The following is a 26898-nucleotide window of genomic DNA, read 5'->3' as shown; positions in this document are numbered from 1 at the left end:
ATCCCAAGCAGGATGAATGCGATCCCACTGTCCCCCAACTACCTTCTCAGCACGCTCACCTTGCTTCTCTCGTAGTGATTTCTGTAAATTGAGTGCCTCTTTGGTCATGTCGATCTCCCGCTTGATGGCATTGATGCGCTGTGTGGTCTCGCTGGCCCTTTTCCTCCGTTCGTTCAAGATGGATTTGTTTTCTTTGAAGATGCGGTTGATCTCACTACCCCGCTCATTCTTAAAGTCCTCAAAGGCCACAGGCTTGGCGGGTGGGGTGCTAGGCCTGAAGATGGAGAGGGAGATGAAGGAAGAAAAGGGGCAGCTGTCTTGGAGCCACTGGGCACTTTACATTTCTTCCCTGGGGCTTCTGTGAGCTGGAGGTCAGAATTCCTGGGTACCACCTACCCTAGATGAGAGGTAAACTGTATAGGAATCATTCTCTCATCTCTGTTCTATTCAGCCCACTGCAGAAAATGAAAATAAGGAAAAATAAAAAAACAAAATACCACTCATTACCTACTGGCAACCACACTTTAATGTATCTCCTTCAGGAATTTATTTGATACGTTTTTTAATATTTGGATCATGCAGTATATATAACTCTGCATCCTTCACAGAAGCATTCTTTCATGCTATTAAAAACTCTTTGAGAATCCTAGTTATTATTAACTAGATGTAAGATGAAGTGCCGTGTAGGTAAAAGTAGATTGTCTGCAACTTAGTTTGAAATCCGTTTAAAAGAAAAGATGGATGAAAAGATGGAGAGAAAGACACATGATGAAATACTACAGTAACAGTACAATCAAGAGGGTGTTCTCTATACAGATCTTTCAACTTCTCTGAATGTTTGGAAATGTTCACAAGCTGGAGAAAAATTCTTCATGTACATCTTTGTACATTTCAAGGGCAGAGAGAATCATTCACTTGGTGCCCTTTCCCTAATGTTGACTATTGAAGGTGTTACCAAAAAAATTTTCCTTTTGCTTTTTAAATTAATGACACAATCTTTTAATATAAATTTATGTCTAAATCTCTTTATTATTTCCTCAGGACAGATTCCTAAAAACTCAATTACTGACTGACCGGGGAGAGGAACTGGGTAGCTGGAGGAAGGGTCTCACACTTGAGAATTTTGTATCTTTTGAATACATTACTTAGCCATAACGTGCAAATTTAATTATTTAAATAATTGCTATTTGGAGGGTCTAAAATGATTTCGCGTGTCCCTGCATCTTGGGTGGCTCCTGAGGTTGAGCCAGTGTGTGCCTGTATAAGCCACCATGTTTCTCCTTGGGGGTGTGCTCCTAGTCTTTGCCTGTCACCCTCATTTAGCTCTCTTCTATCTGCAGGTGCTCTTTACACGTCATAGTCTGGTTTTGTATGATCTGGTGCAGGAGCTAGCATTAGATGGTCACCTGGGTGGGCGTAATTCCTCCTTTGGGGAGTCAGAGGCCAGGGGCTCAGTATTGGAGGTCTCCCGGTCCCGCACAACCATGTCTTTGACATCCCCATCCTTGGAGGACGGGGTCAGCTGGGTCTTGGAGGTGGAAACATCCAAGTCCTTGCCACTCAGAGGGCTGCTGGCACCCTCCTTTCTTGCTGAGGAGCTGGAAGGAGAAGGGAGGGAGACCCCGGGCTCAGTGTCTCTGACGCTGAGGGGAGTAATCTTGCTCAACACTCATACACCAGAGCCCCATCCCACTCAGCTCCGGTCTTAACACACACCTCGAAAGGGCGGAGAGTACAGCCCTAAGCCATGCACGTGGGGAGGAGGAGGGGAGCATTTGTCTCCTGGCGAGAAACCTCCCAGGAGACTCCCCGTTCCTCCCAGGAGAAACCTGGGAGGAACGCGGAGTCTCCAGTTTGGAAGCATGAGGACCTTGGAGTGGGCCACAGGCTCTAAGGAACATCCTGGCTGCTGAGGCAGGAGTCACACAGGTGCCCCTGGGAAGGAAAGCAGAGCCCTCACCCTGGGCGCATCTGTCTGAGGCCCAGCAGTAAAGACAGACACGTCTGCACCCCTGCTCTGACCAGCCCACGACCCACTCGCCCACCTACCATCAGTGCCCACACCAGCTCCCGGGAAAAGAGCCATCCCTCTCCACGTGATGGCGCCCAGGGCCCTGCCTCCCGAGAGGCACGTGAGAGCAGGGCTGAACTGAAGGAAGGATGCATGGCTCCCTCTGTGACTGCTTCCTTCTCTGGTCTTCTTGCAACAGGTGTGGCCTGGGGCCCAAGCCTCAATCTACTGTCACACTGATTGCCTGACAGCCGCACAGAGGGGTGACCGCCCTGCCTGAAGAGGCATGAGGAGGCCAGGACGCCCCGCTACCCGACGCCAGTCCTGCATGTGACGGTTTGCTACCGTCAGCGTTGACCCATGTCCTTTCCCAAGGAAAAGGTAATGATGGTTAACAACATGTTGGTATTGAGGTCTTCCAGGGACGGGGACTGCGTTTACTCACTTATCCTTAAAACCACCCCAGTGACTGATGCTATAATTATTATTCCCACTTAGGGGGAGGAAACCGAGGCAGAGAAGCTCTCATGCCTCACAGAAGGTGACCCTCTTGGGTGAGAGACGTACACAGCAAGGAGGTGAGCCCAGGAGTTACCCTCAGAGTAGGGGCTATGTCCACCACAACACAGCACTTCCCAGAGAGGCTGGCTCATTAAGGGAAGCTTGACATTCCTCCCACCCTACACCCACAAATGTGTCTTGCCTGCAAGGTGAGCTGGGGTTTTTATGCGACATGGGTGCCAATTAGCTGGGTCACAGAAGGAACGTGGTGGTGGGGTGGGTTTCCACGTGAAGTACCAATGGGCGAGTGGCAGCCCAGCATCTCATTTCCACTCTACCACTCCTCAGCAGTGTGACCTTGGAATGACCTCCCCTCTCTGAGCCTTGGTTTCCTCATTAGTAAACTGGAGACGTCAACTCCCACCTCACAGAACCGCTGTGAGCATGACAGATGAGCAGTCCCAGCCTGGGCCCAACAGACACTCTTAGTATTGGCACGGGTGATGTCCATTGTGAGCACCCCACCCCATCACTAAGACTGGGGGAAGGGAGGGACAGCTGTGTCCTCCCCTTCACCAGCCAAGGAGGGCAAGGTGCTGATCAGCAGGAGCATCAGGAACGTTACTCACCTGAGCTGCTCTTTAAACATCTTCTTGGACTTGGATTTCTTCCCGGGTTTGGTAGAGAAAGGGGCGACTCCGAGTCCGAAGCCTTGTCCATCAGGCTCACCCACTAGGTGGCCGTCAGCATCTACGAGCCCTGCCTGGACAGAGGCCAGTCACAGGTCTGCAGGTCAGATCAAGTGTTCAGGCCCTTGGGGGACCCCGGTGTATATGGACCAACGGTGGACATGTTCATCCCACACACCAGGATGTGGCTCCTGCGGATGTCACTTCAGGCTGTCCCCACGTCAGCTGTCTCTGATCACCCCACCAAACATCCAGTGTCTACACCAACTGTTCTCGTAGCTGGGTGTCTCATCCATACTCTGAGACTCCTGAGGCCCATTTCCAACCTAACTGTGGGAATTGTCTTGTTTGCTCCTGGGCACATCTCCAATTTATGGAGATCATTTTGAATTCATACGTGGTTGACTCTTGCATGGGTCATTCTATGCTCATGCTGCTGTTAACCTTTACCTGTTACAACCCTAGAAATTCTTTAATGCAGGACACTCGTTGCCTCTGGCAAGATCTGGGAATGCAAAACTCTGATGTGAGTCTTGTCGGCAAGAGGCAGGCGTGCTTACCTTCTGGACAGCAGAGATAGCTGCATAGTCATTCTTGTCTATAAGGGTGTACTTCCTGCGCAAAGTGGACTCCACTTCCTGTTCCTGTTGGCTTGGGAGACAGAGTGAAAGAACCCCTCGCACCTGGGGCAAGCTGAGCTCCCTGGGGCAGCACCAAGTTCTGGAGTTAGAAGTTGTTTGTGTGTGGCCCCTGAGACAGAGCCACACCCTCATCGTGAACCAGACCAGACAGAACACACTCACTTCCCGCTCCCCACTCCCCAAAGCATGTACCCACTGTCCAGTCTCCAAATCCACAGGGGTCACCCTATGTGTCAAGGACAGCTGCTCTAAGATGACCTTTGACAAGGACCCCAAGCCTGCATCATGCATCCCGATCTGTCTCTAACTGGCCCTTCGAAATCACGTGCCCAGCTTCTGTGATAACCATGAGCCAGTCAGGCTACAGGTATGCCTGTACCCCAGAAAACCACAAATCCCTCTTGAGGTGGGGAGGAGGGTGCCAGGAGCATCAAAACACCCTGCTCTGGCCACATAAAAACCTCCTGTCCAGTGAACAAACTCAGGAAACCAGGGACTGCCTCCTCTCTGCATAACCCTCAAAAGGGGGGCTGTCCCCACTTCCAGGGGAAGGTAAGGGTAGGAGGACCTGAGAGCTCAGAGGCAGACTGCTGGGGTCACCCGGGACTGCCATACCCAGAGGCCTCTGATCCGGCTCCGCGCACACCAGACAGAAGGCAGAGCACCTGGAGGCCGGCACCCAGACCATGGGAAAGGAGAATGGCAGCCTGATGCAGAACTGGGTGGGTGTGGTGGGTCCCTTACCTCAGCACCACCCGGAACTGGTTGAACACCTCCTGGATCTGTCTGAGGTTGATTATCTGGAGAGGATACCAAGGCAGAGGTTAGACCAGGGGCACCACGGAACTAAGGCTGTGTCTGTAGAGAAATCAGGACCCCCTGACTAAGCCTTGGACCATATGTCTCAAGAAGGGGACATGTACCAACACCCTCTCAGCAAAGTGGCAGTCAAGCCCTCCTCAAGAACAGAGAAACCCTTGATGAGTAGTGTGGAAACTATTTATTGAGGCTATAAAAAAATCACCTTTTCTTACTGAAGATTTATATAAAACTGAAATGACTCTAATTCTTGAAGGTACTAAGAAAACATCTAAATAAAATTAACTGTCCTCAGCTCTCTCCTGCTTCCAAAAGGATCCATTATGAACCATTCTGTGTGGGTACAGACACATACACACACCTGCGGCTGAAGGAAGACCATCAGCCTCTCTTGACCCCACTACCCTCTAGCATTAGCCTTGACGCCTCGGTCATTCTGGGGCTGCCCTTCCTAGGAAGATCAGAAGAGCCCTCAGCTGTCCCAGGCCTGCCTCTGGCAGCTGCTGACAGTAACAGGCTGGACAAGGCTCTGTCCGTGAGCCCCCTGATGAGAAGTCTGCCAGCCTGTGCTCTGAAAACAATGCCTCTTTCCCCCTGAGAGCCTTCCCTTTGTGGCTGCTCTATTCCTCCTTGGCCCACTCCAGCATGGGCCCTGGAGGGGTCCACCTTGTAGACAACCAGCATGACCGTCATCCTTTAATGCCCTCCCTCTGCCTGCCACAGATAAGCCCCTGAGGTGTTGCATCTCAGTTCATCCCAGCTCGGTTTCCCTCCTCACCATACAGGTCAGGCCACCAGAGTACACGAGCTTGAGCATTTTCCTGAGGCCACTCAGCAGGGAGACTGCTGAGCTCTGAGATTCGACCCAGAGCAGCTTGGCTCTAGGATCTGTATTGGTGGCCCCATGATGGACCACCCCCACTGTATTCAAGGCTTGGACCACCTCCCACGTGGTCAAGGCTTGGACCACCTCCCCTGTGTTCAAGGCTGTAGGCCACTCTGTGGGGCACCCACAGCCTTGCAGCCTCAGTGGGCTGAAGGGCCCTGAGGCCAGGAGTCCAGCACCAACCACCCTATACCCCCTGCACCCTCTCAGTGAGGTTCCCAGGCTATCACAGCATACATCGGAGACGGAGACAGAGGCCCGCGCCAGCCGGATATGGTGGTCCTGAGGGGCTCCTTACGTCAATCTCTTCCAGCGTTCCCTCCAGGTACCTTCGCACCTGGGAGTTGATCTCAGCAATCTGGATTTCATCCATAGGGTCATAGTTCACGAGGGTACGGTTGGCCTTGGAGAAGGAAGAGGAACGTACTGTTAAGCTCCAAGCGCCCGAGCCCAAGCAGGGTGGCAGGGACCATTCTGAGGACCAAAGTGGGGAGGCTGGGCAGAGAGCCTGGCTACCCAAGCCACTCCACTCCCTTCATCACCATGTCCTGGTAGGGAGGGCCTGACTCACAGGCCAGGTTTGGGTCAGCACGGGACAACCAGGTGGGACAGGGAAGGAAAGGCTGCCAGACAAGGGCCTGCTCCTCCAAGCCGGGGGGCTCTGCTGGCTGAGTCTCAGCAGACTGTGGGATGAGGGCCACAGGAGGGAGGGGGCACCTCTGCCTTGAGACCCTCTGGACCATGAGCATCAGCTCAGACCAGCACTGGAGGTCTCCTGCCCCCCCACCCCTACCTTCCAGCTCCCTGCTGCCCCTAATAACCATCCAGCCTGTCCACCTCCCTGACCTTGAGCCGTCATCAGGCTGTCTGCCTCTGTACCCCCACCTGCCAGGCTTGTGGCCCCTGCCCTTCATCCCCCTGCCTACTGCCTGGCTCTGCTCCCTGGCCATCTGACAGCCCTGCCCACATCTTGTTCTTCCAGGGTCTCTGCCCAACAGACATCCCTGATCCCTCAGGCCTTCTGCCCCTGCAGTCTCTGTTCCCCCAGTGCCCTGTCTACTCAGCCCCAGACCCACATGGCCCCCTGTCCACCCAGTCCCTCTGCTCACCCAGCCCACCCTCTGATCCACCCCTGCCCTGACCCCACTGCCCCCTCCCACATAGTCCTTCTTCCCACTTGGTACCCTGACCCCAGTCCCTCTAGTATTCCGCCCACCACCTCTAGCCCCTTACCAGGCTGTCATGGATGGCTAGTTCCTGCTTGAGCAGTGCTAGCTCCTTCTCCAGGTTCTTGACCATTCTCTGCCAGGGAAGCATATTGAGGTGGGGGGTAGCAAGGAGGACAGTCAGAGAAGCCACTTATAATCCCCCACCCTGTCCTCAGACATCCTGGCCCTTGCAGGTAATCCATGGAGTGTGATCTCAACATTTGGACGATTCCCTCCAAGCTGGTGACTTTTCCCCAACTGGGTGAGTTTAGGGTTTGAAGGGGTTTCAGCACTTCTCTGTCCTTTGCCTCTTACTTGCAGGGGAGACTGAGAACAGAGTGAATATGGGCACCACTAGGGCCACCCTAAAGCCTGACTCCAGAAGCTCCAGCATACTTCAATCCACCAGGGTCACCGCCCTCTCCATGCAGCCTGTGCCTCCAGGATGTTATCACCCTCATCCTCTCCAGCCACTGCACAAAGCATCACCATTCCCAACTGACAGGTATGCCACCTCCATTTATTGCTGCTATAAACAATGCTGCAGAACACCTTTGCTCTTACATCTTTGTGTAGGATAACAGTGACCTATGCACTCTGTCGGAGAAGGCAATGGCACCCCACTCCAGTACTCTTGCCTGGAAGATCCTATGGATGGTGGAGCCTGGTGGGCTGCAGTCCATGGGGTCACTAGGAGTTGGACACGACTGAGTGACTTCACTTTCACTTTTCACTTTCATGCACTGGAGAAGGAAATGGCAACCCACTCCGGTGTTCTTGCCTGGAGAATCCCAGGGACGGGGGAGCCTGGTGGGCTGCCATCTATGGGGTCGCACAGAGTCGGACACGACTGAAGTGACTTAGCAGCAGCAGCAGCAATGCGCTGTGATCTGCCCCATCACTCCTTGCCTACGCTTCTGCCCCTGCTCATGCCACTCCCACCAAATGAGCACACTCCTGCCTCTGTGCTGCCTGTCCCCTCTGCCTGGGACACTCTTCTCCCAGGTATTCACATAGCTCACCTTCCTCAAGTCTCTGTTCAAACACTGCTAAATTAGGCGCCCCTCAGTTACCCCATGTAAAACTGCAATCCCCTCCCACTCTCACACCACTCTTTAAAAATCTTGCTCTAGTTTTTTTTCATAGAACATACCCTAGAGCGGTGCTAACAGAACTTGCTGTAATGATGGAAAGGTTCTGTTTGTGCCACAAGCCACATAAAGCTATTGAACGCTTAAATGTGACTAGTGGGACAGAGGAAGTGAGTTTTTTTTTTTAATTTTTAATTTTATTTCATTTTACTGATTTCAGAGCACTTCCTTGGAGGTCCTGTGGTTAAGACCCCACACTTCCACTGCCGGGGGTATGGGTTTGATCCCCGGTTGGGGAACTAGTATCCCTGTGGCATGAGGTGTGACCAAAAAGAAAGTTTTTTTTGTTTTTGTTTTTTTACTGATTTCAGAAGCCATGTGTGAGTAGTGGCTACTGCATTGGACAGTGAAGCTCTAGAACTTAACCTATTTTAGTTTTAAGAAAAATTATATATATTTAAGGTGTACAACATATGTTTTGATATACATGTACACAGTGAAATGACTACTATAATCAAGCTAATTAACATATCCACTAGTCACCATTTTTTGTGTATGTGGTACAGTTTCTGAGATCTACTTCCTTTGCAAATGTTCAGTATACAGCACACTACTATTAACTGTATTCATCATGCTGTATGTTAGATCCCCGGAACTCATTCATCTTAGGACTTAAAATATGTACTCTTTGACCCACATCTCCCATATCTTAGCCTGCCTGCTCCCACTCCTGGTAACCACTGCTCTGCTTTCTGCTTCTGTGAATTTGGCTTTGTTAGGTTCCACATATAAGTGAGATCATGCAGTGTTTTTCTTTGTGTATGTGGCTTATTTCACTTAGCACGATGTCTCCAGGTTCATCCATGTTGTCGCAAATGGAAGAATCTAGAACTGACTGATTTCTTCTGTTTATTACATCTGTCTCTCCCATCTCCAGTGAACTGTCAGCTCTTCAAGACAGATTTGTGTTTCTGTTGGTCCACTGACATGTCCCAAGTGCTTCAAAAAGTGCCCGGCACATGGTAAGTACTCCATAAATTTTAGCTGAATGAATAAATGATACATTTCTAGAAACTGAATTGCTTAGTCATTTTACATCTGGTACTGTCCTTGAGTCTTTCATATAAGCCCAGGACTTCATGTTGAGAACCTTCAGTATGAACAACAGGCTTCTTTTAGTTGTCCAAAATGCCCACTAGAGGGAGCCCCTGCCAGCTGGGTCTCAGGTTTAGTTGTTTGGTCACTAAGTCATGTCTGACTCTTTTGCAACCTCATGAACTGTAGCCTGTCAGGGTCCTCTGTCCATCTGGTGACCAAAGCAGGGACCAGTCTATAGCAAGGGGTCCTGGTGGCTCACTGGCAAATCAGAGCACAAAGCCTGAACTCAAGACACATGACCAGGGTCCAAATTCTGACTCTGCCCCTCTGGGCAACCTCAAGATAGTCCTTCAGTGGACTTCCTATGAGGTGACTGAGGGAGACCTTCCTACGAGAGAGGGCTGGTGGCCAGCCCCTACTCATATTCATCCCCTCGTCTCAGCTGAGGGATCTCAGTTCTAGAAAATGCACTCTACCCAGCCAGGGAAACTGGCTGAGCTGCAGGGGACCTCCAGCTCAATGACTCCTCCGTCCAGCGTGGTGTGAGGAGCCAGGCTGAGACCTCTGAGCCAGTCAGGTGATGGCGGGAATGGGCCATCTGCTGCCCTGGGTCACCAGGCTCCAAGCTGTACCCTGAGAGCATAGAAGCCACCTTCTTACTGCCTGGCAGGCTTAGTGGCCTCTATCTGTCCTCTTCTACTGACTGACTGGAAAGAAACTGCCTAGACACAGAGCTGGAACAGCAGACCCCATAGAATAGGGTCTGGCAGCACGTCCTGGCAGACCAGCTCCCTTGTAAGACACAGGAGCATTTTCTGGATGGAAAAAAAAAAACACCTTGGAGACAAAACAGACCCCACGTAAGTTCCTTGATGGTTAGGGTGTTTCCATTATAAATGTAATGAGGATAATTCAGAGAGTTCTGCTTAAGTTCACAGCAGGCTGGGAACAGCTCTCAGCCAAAGCAGTTGCCCTATGTGACCTCACTGCAGCGTGTAAGTGCATTTCTTCTTGGCAGACTAGGATACCCCAAGTCTTTCTGCTGTCTGTTTATACCCATGACTCACAACCCTTCCACCACCTCATGGAATCACAGACATAGTGGGAAGGTCACTGGAGGTCTTCAGTCCAACTTCCTAGTTCACAGATGAATACCCTGAGGCTCAGACTCTGAGCAACTCACTGCAGAGAGCTGGTAGCAGAGGAGGAACTCAGTCTCCCACCTTTCAGCCAGCCCCGCCAGCCAAGGAACCCTACAGAAGCTATTCCACCCCCTTGAAAACAGGCATCAGTACTGAAAATGGTGCTGGAGACAACCTGGGAATACTGACCACAGTCTAGGAAAGGCGGCACTAAAATACTTTGCCAGGTCTCTCTCAAGAACTCATGCACAGAAAGGAAAAGGCTCATCGCAAAGATTATAAACACATTCGCATTTGGTGACATGGCAACTTGGCTGTCCAGGACCAACAGTGCAGATTTCAGAACAGGAATTATATTAAAATGAAAGTCCTTGCCATCAGGTGCAATGCCCACCCAGCCAGGTTCACAGGTGGTAATGTTATAGTCCTAAGCTAAGTGAATACCAAATAAGAAAATAAGAAAAATAAATAAGAAAAGCTCCAAGCTACAGAAATGCATAGAAAATAATGCCATGAAACTTTGGGAATACCACCCTAAAATCTGACTTTTAAACAACATGCTAAATACTGGCTGCAGGTATTTTTTATTTTTAAAAGAAATAAAACATTTAAGATAAATGTGAAGCCCCTGGACCCCACTCTGAGTCCATTCCCCACCCTGACATCCAGAGGGAACCCCCAGCTCACTTTGGTCTTTTCACTCCCACACATTTTTTTCTTTGACTGCACACACACGTGTGCACTAAGAACAATCAGCATTGCTTTTTATGTTCTTTATACTTGGTATGAATGATAGATGCCACCACTTCAATCCCCAAGTTGTTTTCTCCCTAGAGATTATCCACGCTCAAAGCTCAAGCTCTGCTCCCTCCCTCCACAACCTATTTAGCTACTCTCCCGTTAAAGGCTATTAATTGCATTCCTAACTTTTCACCATTGCAGTAAGCGGTGCAGCACCGTTTTCTGTAAGTCTCTTTGTGCATACGTGAGAATGCCACTGGACTGTACACCTAGAAGTGAGGCTGCTGGTCTGCAGAACTGAGTGGACTGCTAACTCACATTTCCTAAACATTTACGCCATGACAGCACCGTGCTAAATGATTTCTACTCATTACCTTACTCTTCACAACATCTCTTTGAGGGTGGACTCTTATTCTTCCCTTAGAAAGAACAAGTATCTCACTGAGGCTAGACAGCTAAGAGAACAGGCTACTGAACCAGGATAGCCCAGTGCACGTGCCAGGGCTCTTAACTACGGTGCAAGTCATTCTCCAAGTGAGGTCCCAGAACAGCAGCACTGGGAACACTTAGGAGAAGTCTGAACCCTCAGCCCCACTCCAGACCGAGGCAATCAGGAACTCTGGGAACGGGTCCAGTGACCTGTGGTTCAATGAGCCCTTGGGGTAAGCTCTAAGCTGTACTTCTTCCTCAACCTCCAAACCATGGTTTAGATACACAGAGCCCTGGGACTGTTATTTTCCTTCAGGATTTAGAGTCTGGAAAGTTTAGGTGATTTGTCATGGGTTTAGGGCACACATATGCTCCTCTCCAATAACTATGATTGCATAAGCATCTTAAAGGAAAAGCAAATTATTGGTAAATGTATTTTTACTTCAGTAGATGTTGCCAAAATGCTCTCCAAAGTGGTTGGCAGTTACCCTTTGACCAGAAATAAATAAGATCTGCTGTTCTGCACATACTCACCATGTTTTGCATTGTCAGAAAATGTCTAATTTTTGCTAGTTTGAAGGTGGAATTCCACTAAGGTTTTAAATCGCATTTCCCTGGTTAGTGTTGATGCTGAGCATTCCTGATTGGTCAGCTGTATGCCGAGAGGGATCACTCAGGCTGGGAAGAAAGCTGTTCAGTAGTGACCTAGCCAGATGAGTCTGAGAGACAGCCCACACGGATTAAGCTCAGAAGCAGCTCTAAGGACTCCCATGCAGAAGCCCGGGGTACTCAGAAGCCTTGAGGCCCCATGCATTGGGTGGGGGCCTGACCTAGCCCTTTCACCTTGGTGGCAGCCCCCAAGGAGACCTACCCCAGAACAGAAAGCGACTGACTCAGGATAGCATGGGTATCTTTGGTGGAAGCAGGAAGGGAAGCCAGGCTCATGGGACCCAGGCAGCAAACCCATACATCTTCCCCAGAGGGAGACACCTGCCTACACCCTTAATACCTCAGCGTCATACTTTTCATTGATGGTAGGCTCAGTGGTGACCAGCTTCATCCTGCTGGCGAACCGCAGTGAAGACAACTGAAAAACAGATCAGACAGACCTCTATGTTCTTGGCAAATTACCTGTGACTAGAGACATTTGCTAAACAACATCTAAAGGAGTCCACTAGAAAACAAATCTCCCCAAAGAGAGGAATGCTCCATGAGCTCATGAAGTGACATCCGGGGGGTCTTGTCTGTGTCCCTCCAGGGGCACAGCTAGCCAGGGGTGGTTATGGCTGGAGGCCCATGGGTAGGCACTTGGGAGACAGCCCCGGAGCACTGATGTTCCATGAGGAGTGGGGGGCTGCTCCCTAGTGTGAGGAGCAGCCAGAGGCACATGGGGCAGGCCCTGACATCCCAGCCTCAGACTACGCTGGGCTGACTCAGGGCCTGAAGCAGGGAGGCAGACTCAGAGGAGGGATGGGTCACCCAGAAATAGCCTGAGGAAGGCCTGAAAGGCCTCTTCCACTGGACAGTCTTGCCTAGTGGTTAAGAGCTCTGCACAGACCAACCGACTGTACATCCTCAGATGGGTCTTATAACCTCTCTGTAAAATCAGGGAGACCTGGCTCACAGGGTCACTGGGAGACTTAGTGCTCAGGTGTTACATGTGCTCTGGACAGAACTGGCCCACAGTCAGCCCTCAAAGAGGCCCCTGTCATTAGAGTTACTTCTATGTGGGGTGAAACCAGACTCCTGCTGCAAGTACAGCAGCACGTGTGGCCACGACTCCCTTGTACACAGAGGCAGGGTCACTGCATAAAGCAACACGAATCACGACAGGCACTGTTTTAAAGTTAGAAAATTTGGAGAAGAGAATCATGACCTTCCACACTGCCAATCTGCGTTTGTCCCAACACGACACCCCTTCCCAGCAGCTCCTTGGAGCTCTTGTGGACTCAGTTCTGGGCAGAGATCCCAGGTGGTATGGGCACGAGCCTCTGGGGACAGCAGGTGCCAGGAGAGCTGCTCCCTGTGTGACCATCTCAGAGGTGGGTGTACGGGGAGAGAGGGTCTTCCACGGTCTAGGAGGACAGATTTCTAAACCAGGCAGCCAGAAGGCCCAATAGTCACATGACTCCTCTTGGGGTTCACTCACACTTTATGATACTCTGAGACTAGTAGGTCCTGAAGCCTTCCTCTGGGGATGCTGCCTGCACGTCAGCTGGAGCTCCCCTCCCTGGCCTCCCACGTCCCAGGACGCTGAGTGTGCAGCAGGAGAACTCCCCCTGGAAGCTGGGACGGTCACTAATGCACAAAGCTGGGAGGCCTTGCAGGAGCGTCTCACCCTGCAGTGTCTGACCTGTTTCACCGAGTGGATTCTGCATATGACTGAAGCTTGCCCTGAGCCATCCACATTTGAGCAAAATGTCTAGGGAGAGATTTCCAGTCCTATCTCACTTATGATGAGTTGGGAGGAGAGGCGGGGAGCCCCAGCTATGTGGACTCTCCTGTGTCACTAGCTCAGCTTGTATTCCTGCCTCTGGTTCTCATAAGCCTCTCGCCTCCTCAGATCACCTGTTTCCTGCTGCTGGGTTCATCTCCCTGAGTCACGAGTCTGGCCACAACCCTCTTTTACTAAAGCCCCGTGACAACCCCTGCCATCTTCAGGAGAGCAGCCAAGGCCCCAGCATGGCCACCAGGGCCCCTCCAGCCACTCACCTTCTCCTTCCTCTTTCCTGAGCCTCCCACTGCGTGGGTCCGAAAACACAGTGCTTGCCCTACCCAGCTGACGCATAGCCTCGTCTCCTCAGAGGCTTCCACACTGAGCTTGCCCCCTGCCTTGCCTCTCCCTTAACACAGCTTCTGCCCCTTGGGACTTGGTATCTGGATCCTGGCTGGAGCCCTTTTGGCTCAGACTCATCCCCTGGATTCGTCCACTCTTGACCATGTCTGCGGCTACTGAGTCAGTTTACCCAGTCTGGCACGCCTGAGGATGGATGCTAACCCGGCTGCACTGATTGTCCTTACATACCGTCTCTTCTAACTGAGCAGCTTCTCCATAGATGTTTGTCACGAGGACCATGTTGCAATTTCCCCCTGCAGAAAGCAAGACACAGAAGGTCCGTGAACCATATGGGTTTTCTGCCAAGACATTCCTTTGAAGCTGGTGGTGGTAATCTGTTATTATCTGAGCGCTTGTGTCCCCTCAAAATTCATATGTTGAAGTCCTAGTGCCCAAGGTGATGGCATTTGGAGGTGGGGCCTGTAGGAAGTGATTAAGTTTAGATGAGGTCATGAGGGTGGAGCCCCATGATAGGATCAGTGCCCTTAAGAGAGAGAGAGAGAGACCAGAGCTCTGTCTCTTTGTGATCTCTTTTCTTTCTCTCTCGGTCATGTAAAAACACAAGGAGAAAGTGGCCATCTACATGTCAGGAAGACAGTTTTCACCAGGAACCATTCCTGCTGGACCTTGATCTGGGACTTCCAGCCTCCAGGAGGGTGAGAAACAGATGTCTGCATAGTGTAAGCCCCTCAGTCCATAGTATTTTGTTCTAGCAGCCTGACCTGTTTGAGGGCCAGAGAAGACACATGAAAGCATGCACAAGCCTGGGAGGCAGGGGGAAGACGGAGAGAAGAGGGAGAGGCCACCAAATGTACCTAAAAGAGGAGCTGGGGAGAAAGCAGAGGCGAGATGGCTGGGGCAGGGCAGAGGCCTGTGGCCAGGGCTTTGCTTAGGGGGGGCACACAGTTAATAATCACACACCCACCTTCAGGCCCAACGCAAAAGCTTGGGAACACAGGATGACAAGACACAGCCCCTGCTCCTCAATCAGGGAGGCTGAAGGAAAGGGAAAACCTCACAGGAGAGGCCCTCCACTTGGGGCTTCAAGGCGATGAAGGATTCTGCCGGCTGGTTCAGGGATGGCAGGACATGAGAGGGTGCCCCTGGTAGAGGCCAAAGCTTAGGCAAAGCCTCTGAGGAGGGAGCAGAATGGCATAGGGGACACGAGAGGGCACTGTGCTTGATTTTGCCTTTCCAGGTGTGTCTGAGGTCACTGTGAAAAGGCTGCAGGCAAGTCCATGCCACCGGGAGGGAGCAAGTCCATTACCACCAGTAGCAGACACGCCAGTCCTGTCCCTCCTCCCTGCACACCAGCCACCCCTCACCTAATGAGTCCTTGAGGGCGTGGGTGAGCTTGCACTGCCGGAAGGGGATGTGGTCTCGCTTCTGGTCCCCGAGGGCAATGATGGCCTGCTCCAGGAATGACAGCGACTTGTTGATGTAGGTGGCTTCCTTCAGGACTCGACCCTCAGACTACAAACCAAAGGTCAGTTCTGCTTCAGGCCAAGTGGAAAGGCTGCCCCACAAAAAACACTGCAGGCCTGTGGCCAGGCCAGAGCCTCCTGCCCAGAAGCAGGGTCTTCTCTTCCTTGTATTCCACATTGGGCTAATAAGAACACTCCCAGGAATGCTGATGCAGATTCATATGAGTGAATGCTCATATGAATATGAATACTTGTGTGAATATTCATATGAATACTCCCTTAAGAGTCACACTGTTATGAACACACAGGGGAATATTTGTGCAGATATTTAAGCAAATAATCCTGGGAATATACAAACATTCATTCAACACACAAATACAAACATTCATCTGAATGCTCTTGTGAATACTTATGCTAATACTCATATGAATATGTATGTGAGATGAAAATTTCATGTAAATATTCATCATATGAACACTCATGCACAGAGAAATGCTAATATGAGCATGGAGCACTGACTGAGCACTGACTGCCAGGCACTTTGCTAAGAATTTAGGAGCCATCATCTCCTTTAGCGTTTACAACAGTCCTGCCAGGTAGGAATTGCCTCTCTGATGCAGCTGTTTCACCTCTGCTAGTTCTGTCCCCCAAGCTGAACTGCGCCTAGCTAGGAACAGTGCTCACAAATGCCCAGTGAGGGACAGTCCACGCACACAGACAAAACGCTGGAAACAGGGCCATGGCTTGTTGAGGAGGAACTTCCTGCTCCCCCACTTACCCTAGACTTCCCCAGCCTCTCCGAGCCTGCTAGATCCACCAAGTTAATTTTGGAAGTGACGTACTTTTCATCTGATAAGGTCCGTGAACGGGCCTGTGAAACACCCAAAACAGAGTTTAGGCTGTCACAGTGAGAAGCTTCTTACTGAACAGGCTCCATGGGAATCGACCTCCCTTCCCAAGCTATTCAAAGAGCTTGTACTTACCTCCACATAGATGGTGAAAATGCAGTGTGACCTGGATGAGTTCTTGTTCATTGTGTGGGAGGCTATAATCCTGTTGGTCTCTCCCTAAAGAAGAGAGAAAACATGTAGACATTTTGACATATTGAAATAACAAGGCATTTGAGTCATTTTTTAACTATACAGAAATGATCTTTACATCACAGCCCTTGGTCAGGCCTTCCAGGGAAATCTGATTTATAAACTAGTAGAACAGAAGACAAATTGGAGTCCAGACCTATACTTTCACTCACTGCTAGCAACATGTGAATTTGTATAATAGCTTTCTGAAAAGCAAAGTGGCAACAAAAATTATGAGCCTAAAAAATGTTCATAGATATTAAGTCAAAACCAAACTACATATCCAACAATTCAGGAATGATCTATCTGGAGAACAATGTTATGTGACCAGAAGAATGCTGACAAATAGCTTTTAATAACAATAATGCAGAATCCAAAAATCAGAGCAAACTGCCTTCAACAGCACAATAAAAGGACTATCCACCACAGCCAAATGGAATTTACCCTGGAGGCAAGGATGGTTTGACATACACAAATCAATCAATGTAATCCACCTCATTAACAAAATGAAGGACAAAATCATATGATGGTACAATCTGAGGAATGCAGAAACATTTATAGAAGAAGGAATAAACAGACGGTGCTACCAAGATGTTAATAATGGTCACTTCTGGGTTGGAGTTTATAGGTGGATCTTTTATATATACAGGTTATGCTTCCATATTTTTAAAGTGAACATGAATTACATTTAAACATTAGGAAAAAAATCAGTGATTTGTATCTTTAAACAGACAGCCCCTGCCTCTAATCCACAGGATTAGGCACTATGACCAGAATATACTTAAAAAGAGACATGTAGAAACGGCTGTACTTAGAGAAAAAGATTCGTACGGGAGGGACTCCTGTCTCCTTAAAGGACCCTGAGAAGTGCTATGAAGAAACCCCCAATCAGTGATACTGCCTTCCCCTGCAGAGAGTGGAGCACCTAAAGAGGAGGGGAGGCCCTGGGCTGTGGAGGAGGCCCGGCTGGCTCCCAGGCTACATCCCCAAGGTCTCATTGTCACATTCAACTAACCTAAAATTAAGAATATTTGTTCATCAAATTGACATATCAAGAAAAAAAGACAAGTCACAGGAGAGAGAAAACAGTTGTCATACATACAACTGAGAAAAGAACTAGTTTTCAGAATTTATAAAGAATTTATACAAACAAGAGAAAAAAAAGACATCTGTAAAGATAATAATCAAAAGACATGAACAGGGAAATTCAAATGGTCAATAAACACATAATGAGGTCCCTAATCTCACTGATAATCAGGGAAATAAAACCCAATGAGTGGGGCCATAATGGGAAATGATACACACCAGCCAGACTGGTCAAAATTTTAGGATCAGAATAATGGGAATTCTGACAACCTGTTGAGGAAGTATGCCATTATTGGTATCGTTTAAGAAAGCTTAAGACACATATTCTCTGTGACCTAGCAATTACAGTTCTTGGCTTTACCTAGAGAAATGCATGCTTATGTGCATCAGATATACATACAAGAACATTCGCAGTTCTAGTTCCTAGTGCCATTGTCTGATATATCCCCAAATTAGTAAAACCCAACTGTCCATCTGAAGTAGAATGGATAACTAAACTGCAGTATACTCACACAATGTAATATGATAAAAGTGAAAAATGTAGAATACCAGATGAATTGCACATAAACAGTAGATAAAAGAAATAAGACAATTCATCCTACATGATTCCTTTTATATAAATTTCCAAAAAGGTTAACTTATACTGTTTGAGGAGATATAAGTGTTATGCTACAGGTGGTTAAGCCCTAATGAAGACCAAGGAAATGATTACAAGTCAGGAGAGTGCTTGCTTCCAGTGTTAGTTGCTCAGTCGTGTCTGACTCTGCGACCCCATGGACTGTAGCCCACCAGGCTTCTCTGTCCACGGTATTCTCCAGCAAGAATACTGGAGTGGGTTGCCATTTCCTCCTCCAGGGGATCTTCCTGACCCAGGGATTGACCCACGTCTCCTGTATTAGCAGGCGGATTCTTTGGATTAGAAGCCCAGTTACTTCTACGGGTATGAATAAATACTTATTCGTGATAAACTCTTCACAAACTTGGACCTTCTTTAACCTTAAGCCAAGAAACTTTCGGCAAACATCATTCTTCATGGTGAAATGTTAGGAGCAGCAATAAGATGAGAATGTGTTTTTGCTGCCTCCTGGCAGGCTCTTTCTTCTGTGTACTTGCAAGGGATCTGTGTTTAAATCACCTCTGAGGACACCTAAGTGACTTTTTTTTAAACTTTTATTTGACATATATTTTAAATACCCTAAGATTCACCATTTTAAGTATTATAGTTCAGTGATTTTTTTTTCAGTGATTTTTTAAATCAGTAAAATTACAGGGTTGTGTCACTATCACAATTCTATTTTTAAAATGTTGCATCACTCCAAAACTGTTTTCTCAGGCCTATTTACAGTCACTTCCTGCTCCCCTCCCCCAGGCAACTACTAATCTGCTTTCTGTCTCTATAGATGTGGCTATCAGGACATTTCAAATGAATGGACTCATACATTAGGTGACCTTTTAAAATTTCTTTTACTTAGCATTTTTCCGAGGAGGGAGGAGGAATTTCATCCATGTCGTAGCATGTACCAATGTTCCATTTCTTGTTTATCGCTAGTTTTCTATTGTTTGGATGTACCATATTTTGCTTATCTATTCTCCAGTTGATGAATATTTTGGTTATTTCTGGTCTTTGGCTATTATGAATATCTGTGTACAAGTCTTTGTGTGCACATAGATTTTCATTTCTCTTGGGTAGATCTCTAGGAGCAGAATTGCTAGGTTCAATGAAAAAATTAATGTTTAACTTTTAAGGAAACTGCCAAAATGGCTACAGCACTTTATAGTTCACCAGCAATGCATAAGAATTTTAATCTTATTTTAAAACATGATTTTAAAAAGAATAACAAATCCCAGGGAGTTTTTTTATTGATTTGTAAGAGCCTTTATATTTCAAGGACATTAATTTTTAATTTTTTCTATATCACAAATGCCCATGGTTAACTTTTTAAAGGACAGTGTCAATAAAGAAAAAACTTCAAGAGAAAAAAAGACTAGAAGTCAAATTTATTAAGCCAAAATATATATTATTGGGACTTCCCTGGTGGTCCAGTGGTTAGGACTCTGCACTCCCAATGCAGAGGCCCAGGGTTTGATCCTAGTCAGGGAACTAGATCCCACATGCCATTACTAAAGATCCTATATTCTGCAACTAAGACCTGGTGCAGCCAAATAAATATATATATATATACACACACATATATATATACACACACAAGACACATTATTATTGCCATATGTAGAAAACAGATGAGTGAATTCTTTTTTGCTTCTATATTTTTTCATTATTATCTGAACTTGCTAAACAAGTATATATTAACTTTAATTCTGGTTATCAAAGTAAGTAAGAAACTAAGGAGGAGGGAAGAAAAGGGGAACAAAAGGAAAGAAGGGAGAGAGAGAAGGTTAGGAAGAAGGCACCTGTGGTCCTGATCATCTCACCTCAAAAAGGAGGCTGAATGCATCCTCCTCCTGACTTGTGAGGTGAACCGACAAGCCCTTAATGAAGACCCCTTGAGGATTCTCCACGATGGTCATAGGTGTGACCGAGGGTCCAACATACGGCAGCGTGGATAGGAGATCAAACAGGCTCTCGTTATAGATTTCCAGGTAGGAAACGCGCACAGTAATGGCATGTGTGGGACGTTCTTCAATCATCTTAAAGACCTAGATGGGAGATTGGACAGCCGTCACCAAGAGCAGAACTCCAACAACCAGCCAGGATTAGGGGAGTTCTTAGCTCAGGAGAGAATCCTCACCCTGGAAGAATTTACGGCCTAGTTACTGTGATGGTCTTCATCAACAGCTAGTAGTTCATCGGGTGATATTCACTATCATCTTGTAGTTTTTTGAGGCCTGACTTACAGATTGGCTAATAATTATACAGTCTCAAGAAGTAGAGGCATGATGAACGGAAAAGACTGTGAAGTGAAAATATCATTTTGTGGAGTTTTACCACACAGAAGCTTCTTTCACATCCATTATTTGATTGTGTCCTCCTAACTCCACTGTGACTGAAGCAGGGCAGGGGCCACACCCATCTGTGGTGGCTGGGCTAATAAGGGAAAAAGCCAAGCCAGAACTCAGCCTTCTCAACTCCAGTGCTTATCAGCAGGTGACTTTGGGCTGGTCTTTTCCCTGTCTCTGGACCTTAACTTTCTTATTTGTTCAATGGGAAGCTGGGCTGGATGATCCCTGAAGTCCCCCCTTATCCTAACAGGCTAGATCTGTGCTGTGCCACATGCCAGACACTAGCCACAGGTGGCTGCTCAGCACTTGAAATGTGGCTCACGAAAATGAGGAATTGAATTTTATTTGACTAAATAATTAAAACTGATACTAAATTCAATTACTGGTAAACTTTTAAGTATGTTTGGAACAGTTTGCGTTTATTAGTCCACCCTTTCAACTGTCAATTGTATGAAATATAAATACAGAGAAACTATTTCTGATGAATATTTAGGGTCTAAATTGAAATGGGGACTTCCCTGGTGGTCCAGTGCTTAAGACTCCATGCTTCCAATGCAGGGAATGTGGGTTCGATCCTGGTTAGGGAACTGTGATCCCACATGCTGTGCAGTGCAGCCAAAAAAAGGATGAAATGGGCTGTTGAGTATAAAATACATTGTTGTTGTTTAGTCGCTAAGTCATGCATGTCCGACTCTTTGCGACCCCATGGACTGTAGCCTGCCAGGCTCCTCTGTCCATGGAATTTTCCAGGCAAGAATACTGGAGTCAGGTGCCATTTTTTTCTCCAGGGGATATTCCCAACCCAGGGATCGAACCTGGATCTCCTGCATTTTCAGGGGCATTCTTTACCATTGAGCTACCTGGGAAGCCCATGTAAAATACATTTCAAAGACTTAGTGTAAGGAAAAAGAATGTAAAATATCTCAATAATTTTCACATTGATTACATATGGAAATGATATTTTGGCTATATTGAGTTAAATAAAATATTATATATTATATATCATTTAAGTGAAAGTTGCTCAGTCATGTCTGACTCTGCGACCCCATGGACTATATAGTCCATGCAATTCTCTAGGCCAGAATACTGGAGTGGGTAGCCTTCCCCTTCTCCAGGGGATCTTGCCAACCCAGGGATGGAACCCAGGTCTCCCACATTGCAGGTGGATTCTTTACCAGCTAAGCCACAATTCATTTCATTTGCTTTACTTTTTAAAATGTGGCTACTGGAAAACCTAAACCTGCATATGTGAGTTACATTATATTTCTGTTGGGCCGCACCGAGCTAGACTATCAAGGTCTAAGATGCTAAAGATGGGGGGGCTTCGGCAGCGAGGGGCACTATGGCGCTGCGTACAAATATCAGCTGGCCGGTTGCGTTTGTCAGAAGAATTCCAGGGAAGGCGGCCTCAAGTGAGCTGAGAGAACACTTTGCACAACTTGGCCATGTAAGAAAGTGCACTGTTCCTTTTGACAAAGAGACTGGCTTTCACAAAGGTATGGGTTGGATTCATTTTTCTTCAGAAGAACTTCACAATACACTACAACAAGAAAATCATGTTATTGATGGAGTAAAGCTCCATGTTCAACCTCAAAAACCCAAAGCTTTACAAGGAGACCAAACATCTGATGAAGAGAAAGATTTTTGAGACCCTCACTGCCTACTGAATAATAATATAATAATATAATAATAAATATTATAAATTATATAAATTATAAAAAATATAATAATAATAAAATAAAAGAGGGAAAAAAAAAAGGTCTAAGATGCTGAGGCATTGACAGTGGGATGTTAAGGATATTGCTTCAAAAAATTATAGCATGGATGGTTATGCACAAGAGGGGCAACTTCACTTCCTACTGGACAGGGCTATAAAACCTCAAGTTGCTTTTTAGGGAAAAATCCTCTGCCTCCCACTTCCAAAACGAGGGTCCTCACAGAACACAGGCTAGCAGACTCCAAAGGAAGGCCCTCCTGTCCTGTCTTCAGTCACACTTCCCAGACCCCCAGGGCTGACTTGGTCCTGAAAGCTCATGTCGTGTGATGATGGTAGAAGAAGCCAGAGCAGGCCAGTAAGGAAGCTCTGCAATGGTCCCTCCCCCTCATTAAAACCAGGAAGGAACAGAACTAGGTCCTCCGTATCCTCTGTTACAGGGCCACAGACCAACAGAGCAGCAAGAAGCCAGTCTGCACATCTGACTCACTCTACCAAATGGGAAACAAGCTTAGCATGGGAGTCGGTCACACACCCACACACACACACACTCCACCATGCATAACCTGTCTCCCCTACAGGCTGCAGCTCCTTGGAGGCCTGGATCCCACTGGCTCCAGGAGCTGGCCTGGGATGGGCAGCTTCTGTGTGCCATCCTGCCCACGGGCCCACACTCTACCTGCTGTAGGGCACGAGGGAGGATCCCTCGGTGCTTGTAATTCTCGGTTGCCCCCGTCATGGTATACGTCTTGCCAGCTCCTGTCTGCCCATAACACATGATGGTGCCTGCAAACATTTCAAAACACATTTTGGTGACATCCAGGAAAATATATCTAAGGACAGCTTTTCCCTCCCCCAGCATGCCCAGCGCCAGCCAGAACCCTGGTGTGAAGGTGGCCATCAGGAGCAGCTAAGGACATCGGGAATTCCTGCCATGTAGGGTGAGTGGCTGAGCAGGGAAACAGGATGTAAAGGGTCAAACACAGACAGCTGCTCTGAATCTGTGGTCCATGGAGGGCTCTACTGCTTCCCCTTCCAAGAGGGGATCTGATCCTAGGGCTTCTGAGGAGAGCAGAGAATTCTGGGCTACAGAGGACCTGGGAATTTTCCTAGCAAGATGAGGGTGATGAGAGCATTGAACTCAGCCCTTCTTCAGCAAGACCATGGACAGCTAGGCTCCCAGGGCTAGGTCTCCCAATGAGGCTGCCCAGACAGAAAGAAAGAAGAGCTTTCAGAATCCCCAGGAAGAGATGGGAGTGGGAAGGGCATTTTCTGTTACTGGTGAGAATTCTGTGTAGACAGCACATTCCCACAAGACCAAACTTGGTCCCAGGCCACTTTCAGAAACCGAATACTGTGACTAGGTCCTGATCCGTCCCAGTGCCCTCCCTGGAAAGATGTTCACTTGCACTCACTCGTGCTTTAGGTCTACCATCACCACCAGGCTGTGGGACCCAAACCAGTCACCTTGGGCCCCAGTTCCCATCTGCTTTTCCTCCTGACTCGGCCAGCCTGAACCAGACCCAACCCAAAGGCTGCTTCTGTAGGTATTCACACAGCAGAAATGCCCAGGCAACACTGGGTGGGGGAAATAAGTGTCCACCTTTTCCACATGGATGCTCTAGTTCCTGGGATTGGTAGGTTTTAACACAAAGGGCCTGAATTCAGCATTTGCACTGGAGTCAGAAACAGTATCTTTAATCCTGCAGGAATGTGCAGGAAGGAATCAGTTTAGCTGGGACACAGAGCCCATTTGTGGCTCCACAGCACCCAGCGCCCATGACTCAGCCTCCCTGGGCCTTAGCTCCTCTGTCTCTACTTCCTCAGGGCCACATCCCCTCAGGACGAATGAGGACCACACCTATATATCACATACAGGCTATAGTGTTCAGGCATCTACACTCAACTGACTTTTAAACAGAAGACCTAAAACTTGCAAACGGGGAACATGCTTGTCAGGAGCCGCCAGACAGGCAGTCTACAGACTATGATGTATTTTTTCTAAGGACTTTAAAATCTTAAGATTCTTAAGATTTTAAAACAATCTTAGACCGAACAAGTTTGTACAAATTTCCCTATAAATGTTAATTTGCTAAATGGCTTTTTTTGTTAAGCTTTTACCTTAAGAATATCAAACTCTACTCAAGTTTTTAGTGATATATGTAAATAACTTAATACTGGAATGGAACAGATTGATTGTGCTGGTAGGATAAATGGAAATAGCTCCTAGCAGGTAGCTAGGAGAAAAATGTTTTGACTCCATCAAATTTATCATAAAGACATTGTTCCAAAACTAATATTCGAGGAACGTGAAAGAGGATAATAGTTGAATCCCCATGACCTATAGAGGGACAGGGTCATTAAATCGTCCTATGAAGGTAGGAACCCAGGACCATGGGTCAAGCCATGACCACCATGTCACCAAAGTTTTCCATCATAAGAACATGGAGACAAACAAAAGTTAGTAAGAGAAATTGTTGTTTATTTTATTCACCATAAAATCCTTGTACCTCTTCCTGGGTGGGGGTGTTCCCCAGGTTCTTACGTTAAAACAACAGTTAATTAAATTACCGTTAAAGCCATTGAGGGCCTGAGAAACCACATCCTTCGCAACTGTCTCATAAACCAGGTCCTGGGAGGCATCATGGAGAACTCTGTCCAGTTTGAATGACCAGTCTGTCTGCTGGTTATTGACAACTCCCCTCCGAGAATCTTTTTTTAAGTGAATATCAATGGTCTAGGAAAAAACGAAGACTTAAGAAACTGGTATAAAAAAGTCAACGGCAGCCAAGGCCTGACCTGGAGGAAACAGAGGAGGTGAACCTGAGGAAGAACAGGGACTTGCATGTATCCTGGAAGACCTTCAGGATGGGGGGAAGGGAGCCACTTCAGGAAGGCCACACACCCTCAGGGTGGAAGGAGCAGGAGATGGGAGCACATGGTGGTTTCAGCACATCTCACCCTCGTGGACAGGGGGCTGGCTGTCTGGGTTCCCTCATCTGTGATATGGGGTGAAGCACATTTATCACATTCTCATTAAACAAGTTTTAGGTAAGTCCAATAAGCACAGGAATACCTTCAAACAGGCCAGAGAGAACAGTGTGCTTGGGAATGGAGGCCTGGGCTAGAGCCCTAGCTCCTTGGTGACTGGAGGTGAGGCCTCCCTCAGCGTTGTGGTGAGCAACTACTCCCTCACACACTGTGGGTCACGGTGAGCAGTGAATAAATGATAGCCACAGGAAAGGCACTGGTCTATTCCGACATAGTAACTCGCTGGCACTAAATCAAGTGTGCCTGCAGACTTGTAATCAGCACGTTTTCAGATGCAAAGATTTCTAAAAACTTTATTTTTAGATTTTTAGATCCCTCTATGGCAAGCCTCTGTGGCAGGAGCTTGTTTAGAAATATATTGGGTTAGATTTCACTTTCCCTTTTCACTTTCATGCATTGGAGAAGGAAATGGCAGCCCACTCCAGTATTCTTGCCTGGAGAATCCCAGGGACAGAGGAGCCTAGTGGGCTGCCGTCTATGGGGTCGCACAGAGTCGGACATGACTGAAGCGCCTTAGCAGCAGCAGCAGCAGCTTAATGGTAGATTCCAGTCTTTGAAATGAGGACTTCTGATGTAAATGGACTCTCACTGGACTCTTACACTGGCTGCCTTAATCCAGAAGCCAAGACACAGCCACACGCAGAAAAAATAAGACCAACAGAGCAGGGCTTGGTCCATTCATACGTTAAACGTTCTGTGCTTCAGGGTCACTGAATCCACGTCCAGCAGGGTGCACTTCACAGGGTTGCACCTGAGTTTCTTTCTGACTGCTAGGACTTTAGAAGCTTGAAAAGTTGACCTTTGAATTGCTCCCTTGAACAATGTCTCCATGCTGCCCATAGTAGAACCACAAATGTTTGCTGAATAAAAATATTCCATAACTCTCAAGGTGTGCTCAATCTGTCTCAGGCTTCAGAATAGTCCTCAGACATTGGTGAGGACATGGGGAGTTCTTGCCGTAAGAGTTTCTCCCACTCTTTGGTAAGTTTAACAATAATCAACTGAAGACATTCCTACTGTACTCCCTGGGAGATTGTACAGTGGGAGATCTGATCACCAGAAAGTTTTATGAGTGTGGACAAATGTCACCTTCCAGTGTCAGATACAAGGATAAAGGCAAACTATTAAATCAAAAAGCCAATAAAAATGGGAGTTTCATCGACAGCGTTGGTGGGAGAGTGCTCTGGACTTGAAGGACTCTAGATTCCATCTGAACTTTTACCAGTTCTGTCCTGGTCCTTACAAGGTGGTCTGAAAACAGTGTAGTGAGAAAGCACTGAGAGATTCTCAGGCAGGTGAAGGCAAACACAACTGTACTTACTTTGTTGTCATCTCTATATTTGATCATTTCATGAGCGAAGTCATCAGTGGGTCTCACACGGACAAATGCGTGAACTTTTTTCCTAGAACCCATTTTAGCTAAAAAGAAGAAAACAGCAACATTTTCAGTAGTCATCCTCAAACAACCATTAGAAGGGAGATGTCACTGAT

The 26898-nt window shown here is 47.7% G+C and overlaps 2 protein-coding genes and 2 long non-coding RNA genes across 6 annotated transcripts in view; 3 read left to right on the top strand and 1 right to left on the bottom strand.

The window, feature by feature from the left end:
* The window catches only part of LOC129635455 (uncharacterized), a 48989-nt gene extending 34618 nt beyond the window's left edge, over positions 1-14371 (top strand). The window contains exons 6-11 of the long non-coding RNA XR_008706309.1: positions 2211-2392; positions 2510-2721; positions 3683-5872; positions 7077-7260; positions 8784-8868; positions 14110-14371. This is a non-coding gene — a long non-coding RNA (uncharacterized LOC129635455). The remainder of the gene's footprint in view (positions 1-2210; positions 2393-2509; positions 2722-3682; positions 5873-7076; positions 7261-8783; positions 8869-14109) is intronic.
* The window catches only part of KIF9 (kinesin family member 9), a 38202-nt gene that overhangs the window by 7202 nt on the left and 4102 nt on the right, over positions 1-26898 (bottom strand). For 2 of the 3 annotated variants that reach the window (XM_055558481.1, XM_055558480.1), the window contains exons 3-18: positions 26729-26826; positions 24928-25093; positions 23036-23142; positions 20115-20339; positions 16500-16583; positions 16295-16387; positions 15418-15565; positions 14282-14346; positions 12266-12343; positions 6781-6849; positions 5846-5950; positions 4587-4642; positions 3762-3852; positions 3142-3275; positions 1407-1598; positions 60-274 (exon numbers count right to left, since the gene is read on the bottom strand). In XM_055558481.1, coding sequence (XP_055414456.1) covers positions 60-274; positions 1407-1598; positions 3142-3275; positions 3762-3852; positions 4587-4642; positions 5846-5950; positions 6781-6849; positions 12266-12343; positions 14282-14346; positions 15418-15565; positions 16295-16387; positions 16500-16583; positions 20115-20339; positions 23036-23142; positions 24928-25093; positions 26729-26821 — 1921 coding nt within the window. In that variant the 5' untranslated portion in view covers positions 26822-26826. Of the gene's footprint in view, positions 1-59; positions 275-1379; positions 1599-3141; positions 3276-3761; positions 3853-4586; positions 4643-5845; positions 5951-6780; positions 6850-12265; positions 12344-14281; positions 14347-15417; positions 15566-16294; positions 16388-16499; positions 16584-20114; positions 20340-23035; positions 23143-24927; positions 25094-26728; positions 26827-26898 lie in introns of those variants that run through there. The other variant, XM_055558482.1, reaches the window with a different exon arrangement.
* LOC129635457 (uncharacterized) lies at positions 14597-15407 on the top strand. Its single transcript, XR_008706312.1, has 2 exons — positions 14597-14748; positions 15291-15407. It is a non-coding gene; the product is annotated as an uncharacterized LOC129635457 (long non-coding RNA).
* LOC129635497 (SRA stem-loop-interacting RNA-binding protein, mitochondrial-like) lies at positions 20580-22307 on the top strand. The gene is made up of 2 exons (XM_055558571.1): positions 20580-20595; positions 21947-22307. Exons 1-2 carry the CDS (start codon positions 20580-20582, stop codon positions 22288-22290), a joined length of 360 nt encoding a protein of 119 aa, XP_055414546.1. The 3' UTR covers positions 22291-22307.

This window comes from Bubalus kerabau, chromosome 20 (assembly GCF_029407905.1).
Source record: "Bubalus kerabau isolate K-KA32 ecotype Philippines breed swamp buffalo chromosome 20, PCC_UOA_SB_1v2, whole genome shotgun sequence".
Classification (NCBI taxonomy): domain Eukaryota; kingdom Metazoa; phylum Chordata; class Mammalia; order Artiodactyla; family Bovidae; genus Bubalus; species Bubalus kerabau.
The sequence above is the reverse complement of the archived record's forward strand: the minus strand, read 5'-3'. Positions and strand labels throughout refer to the sequence as shown.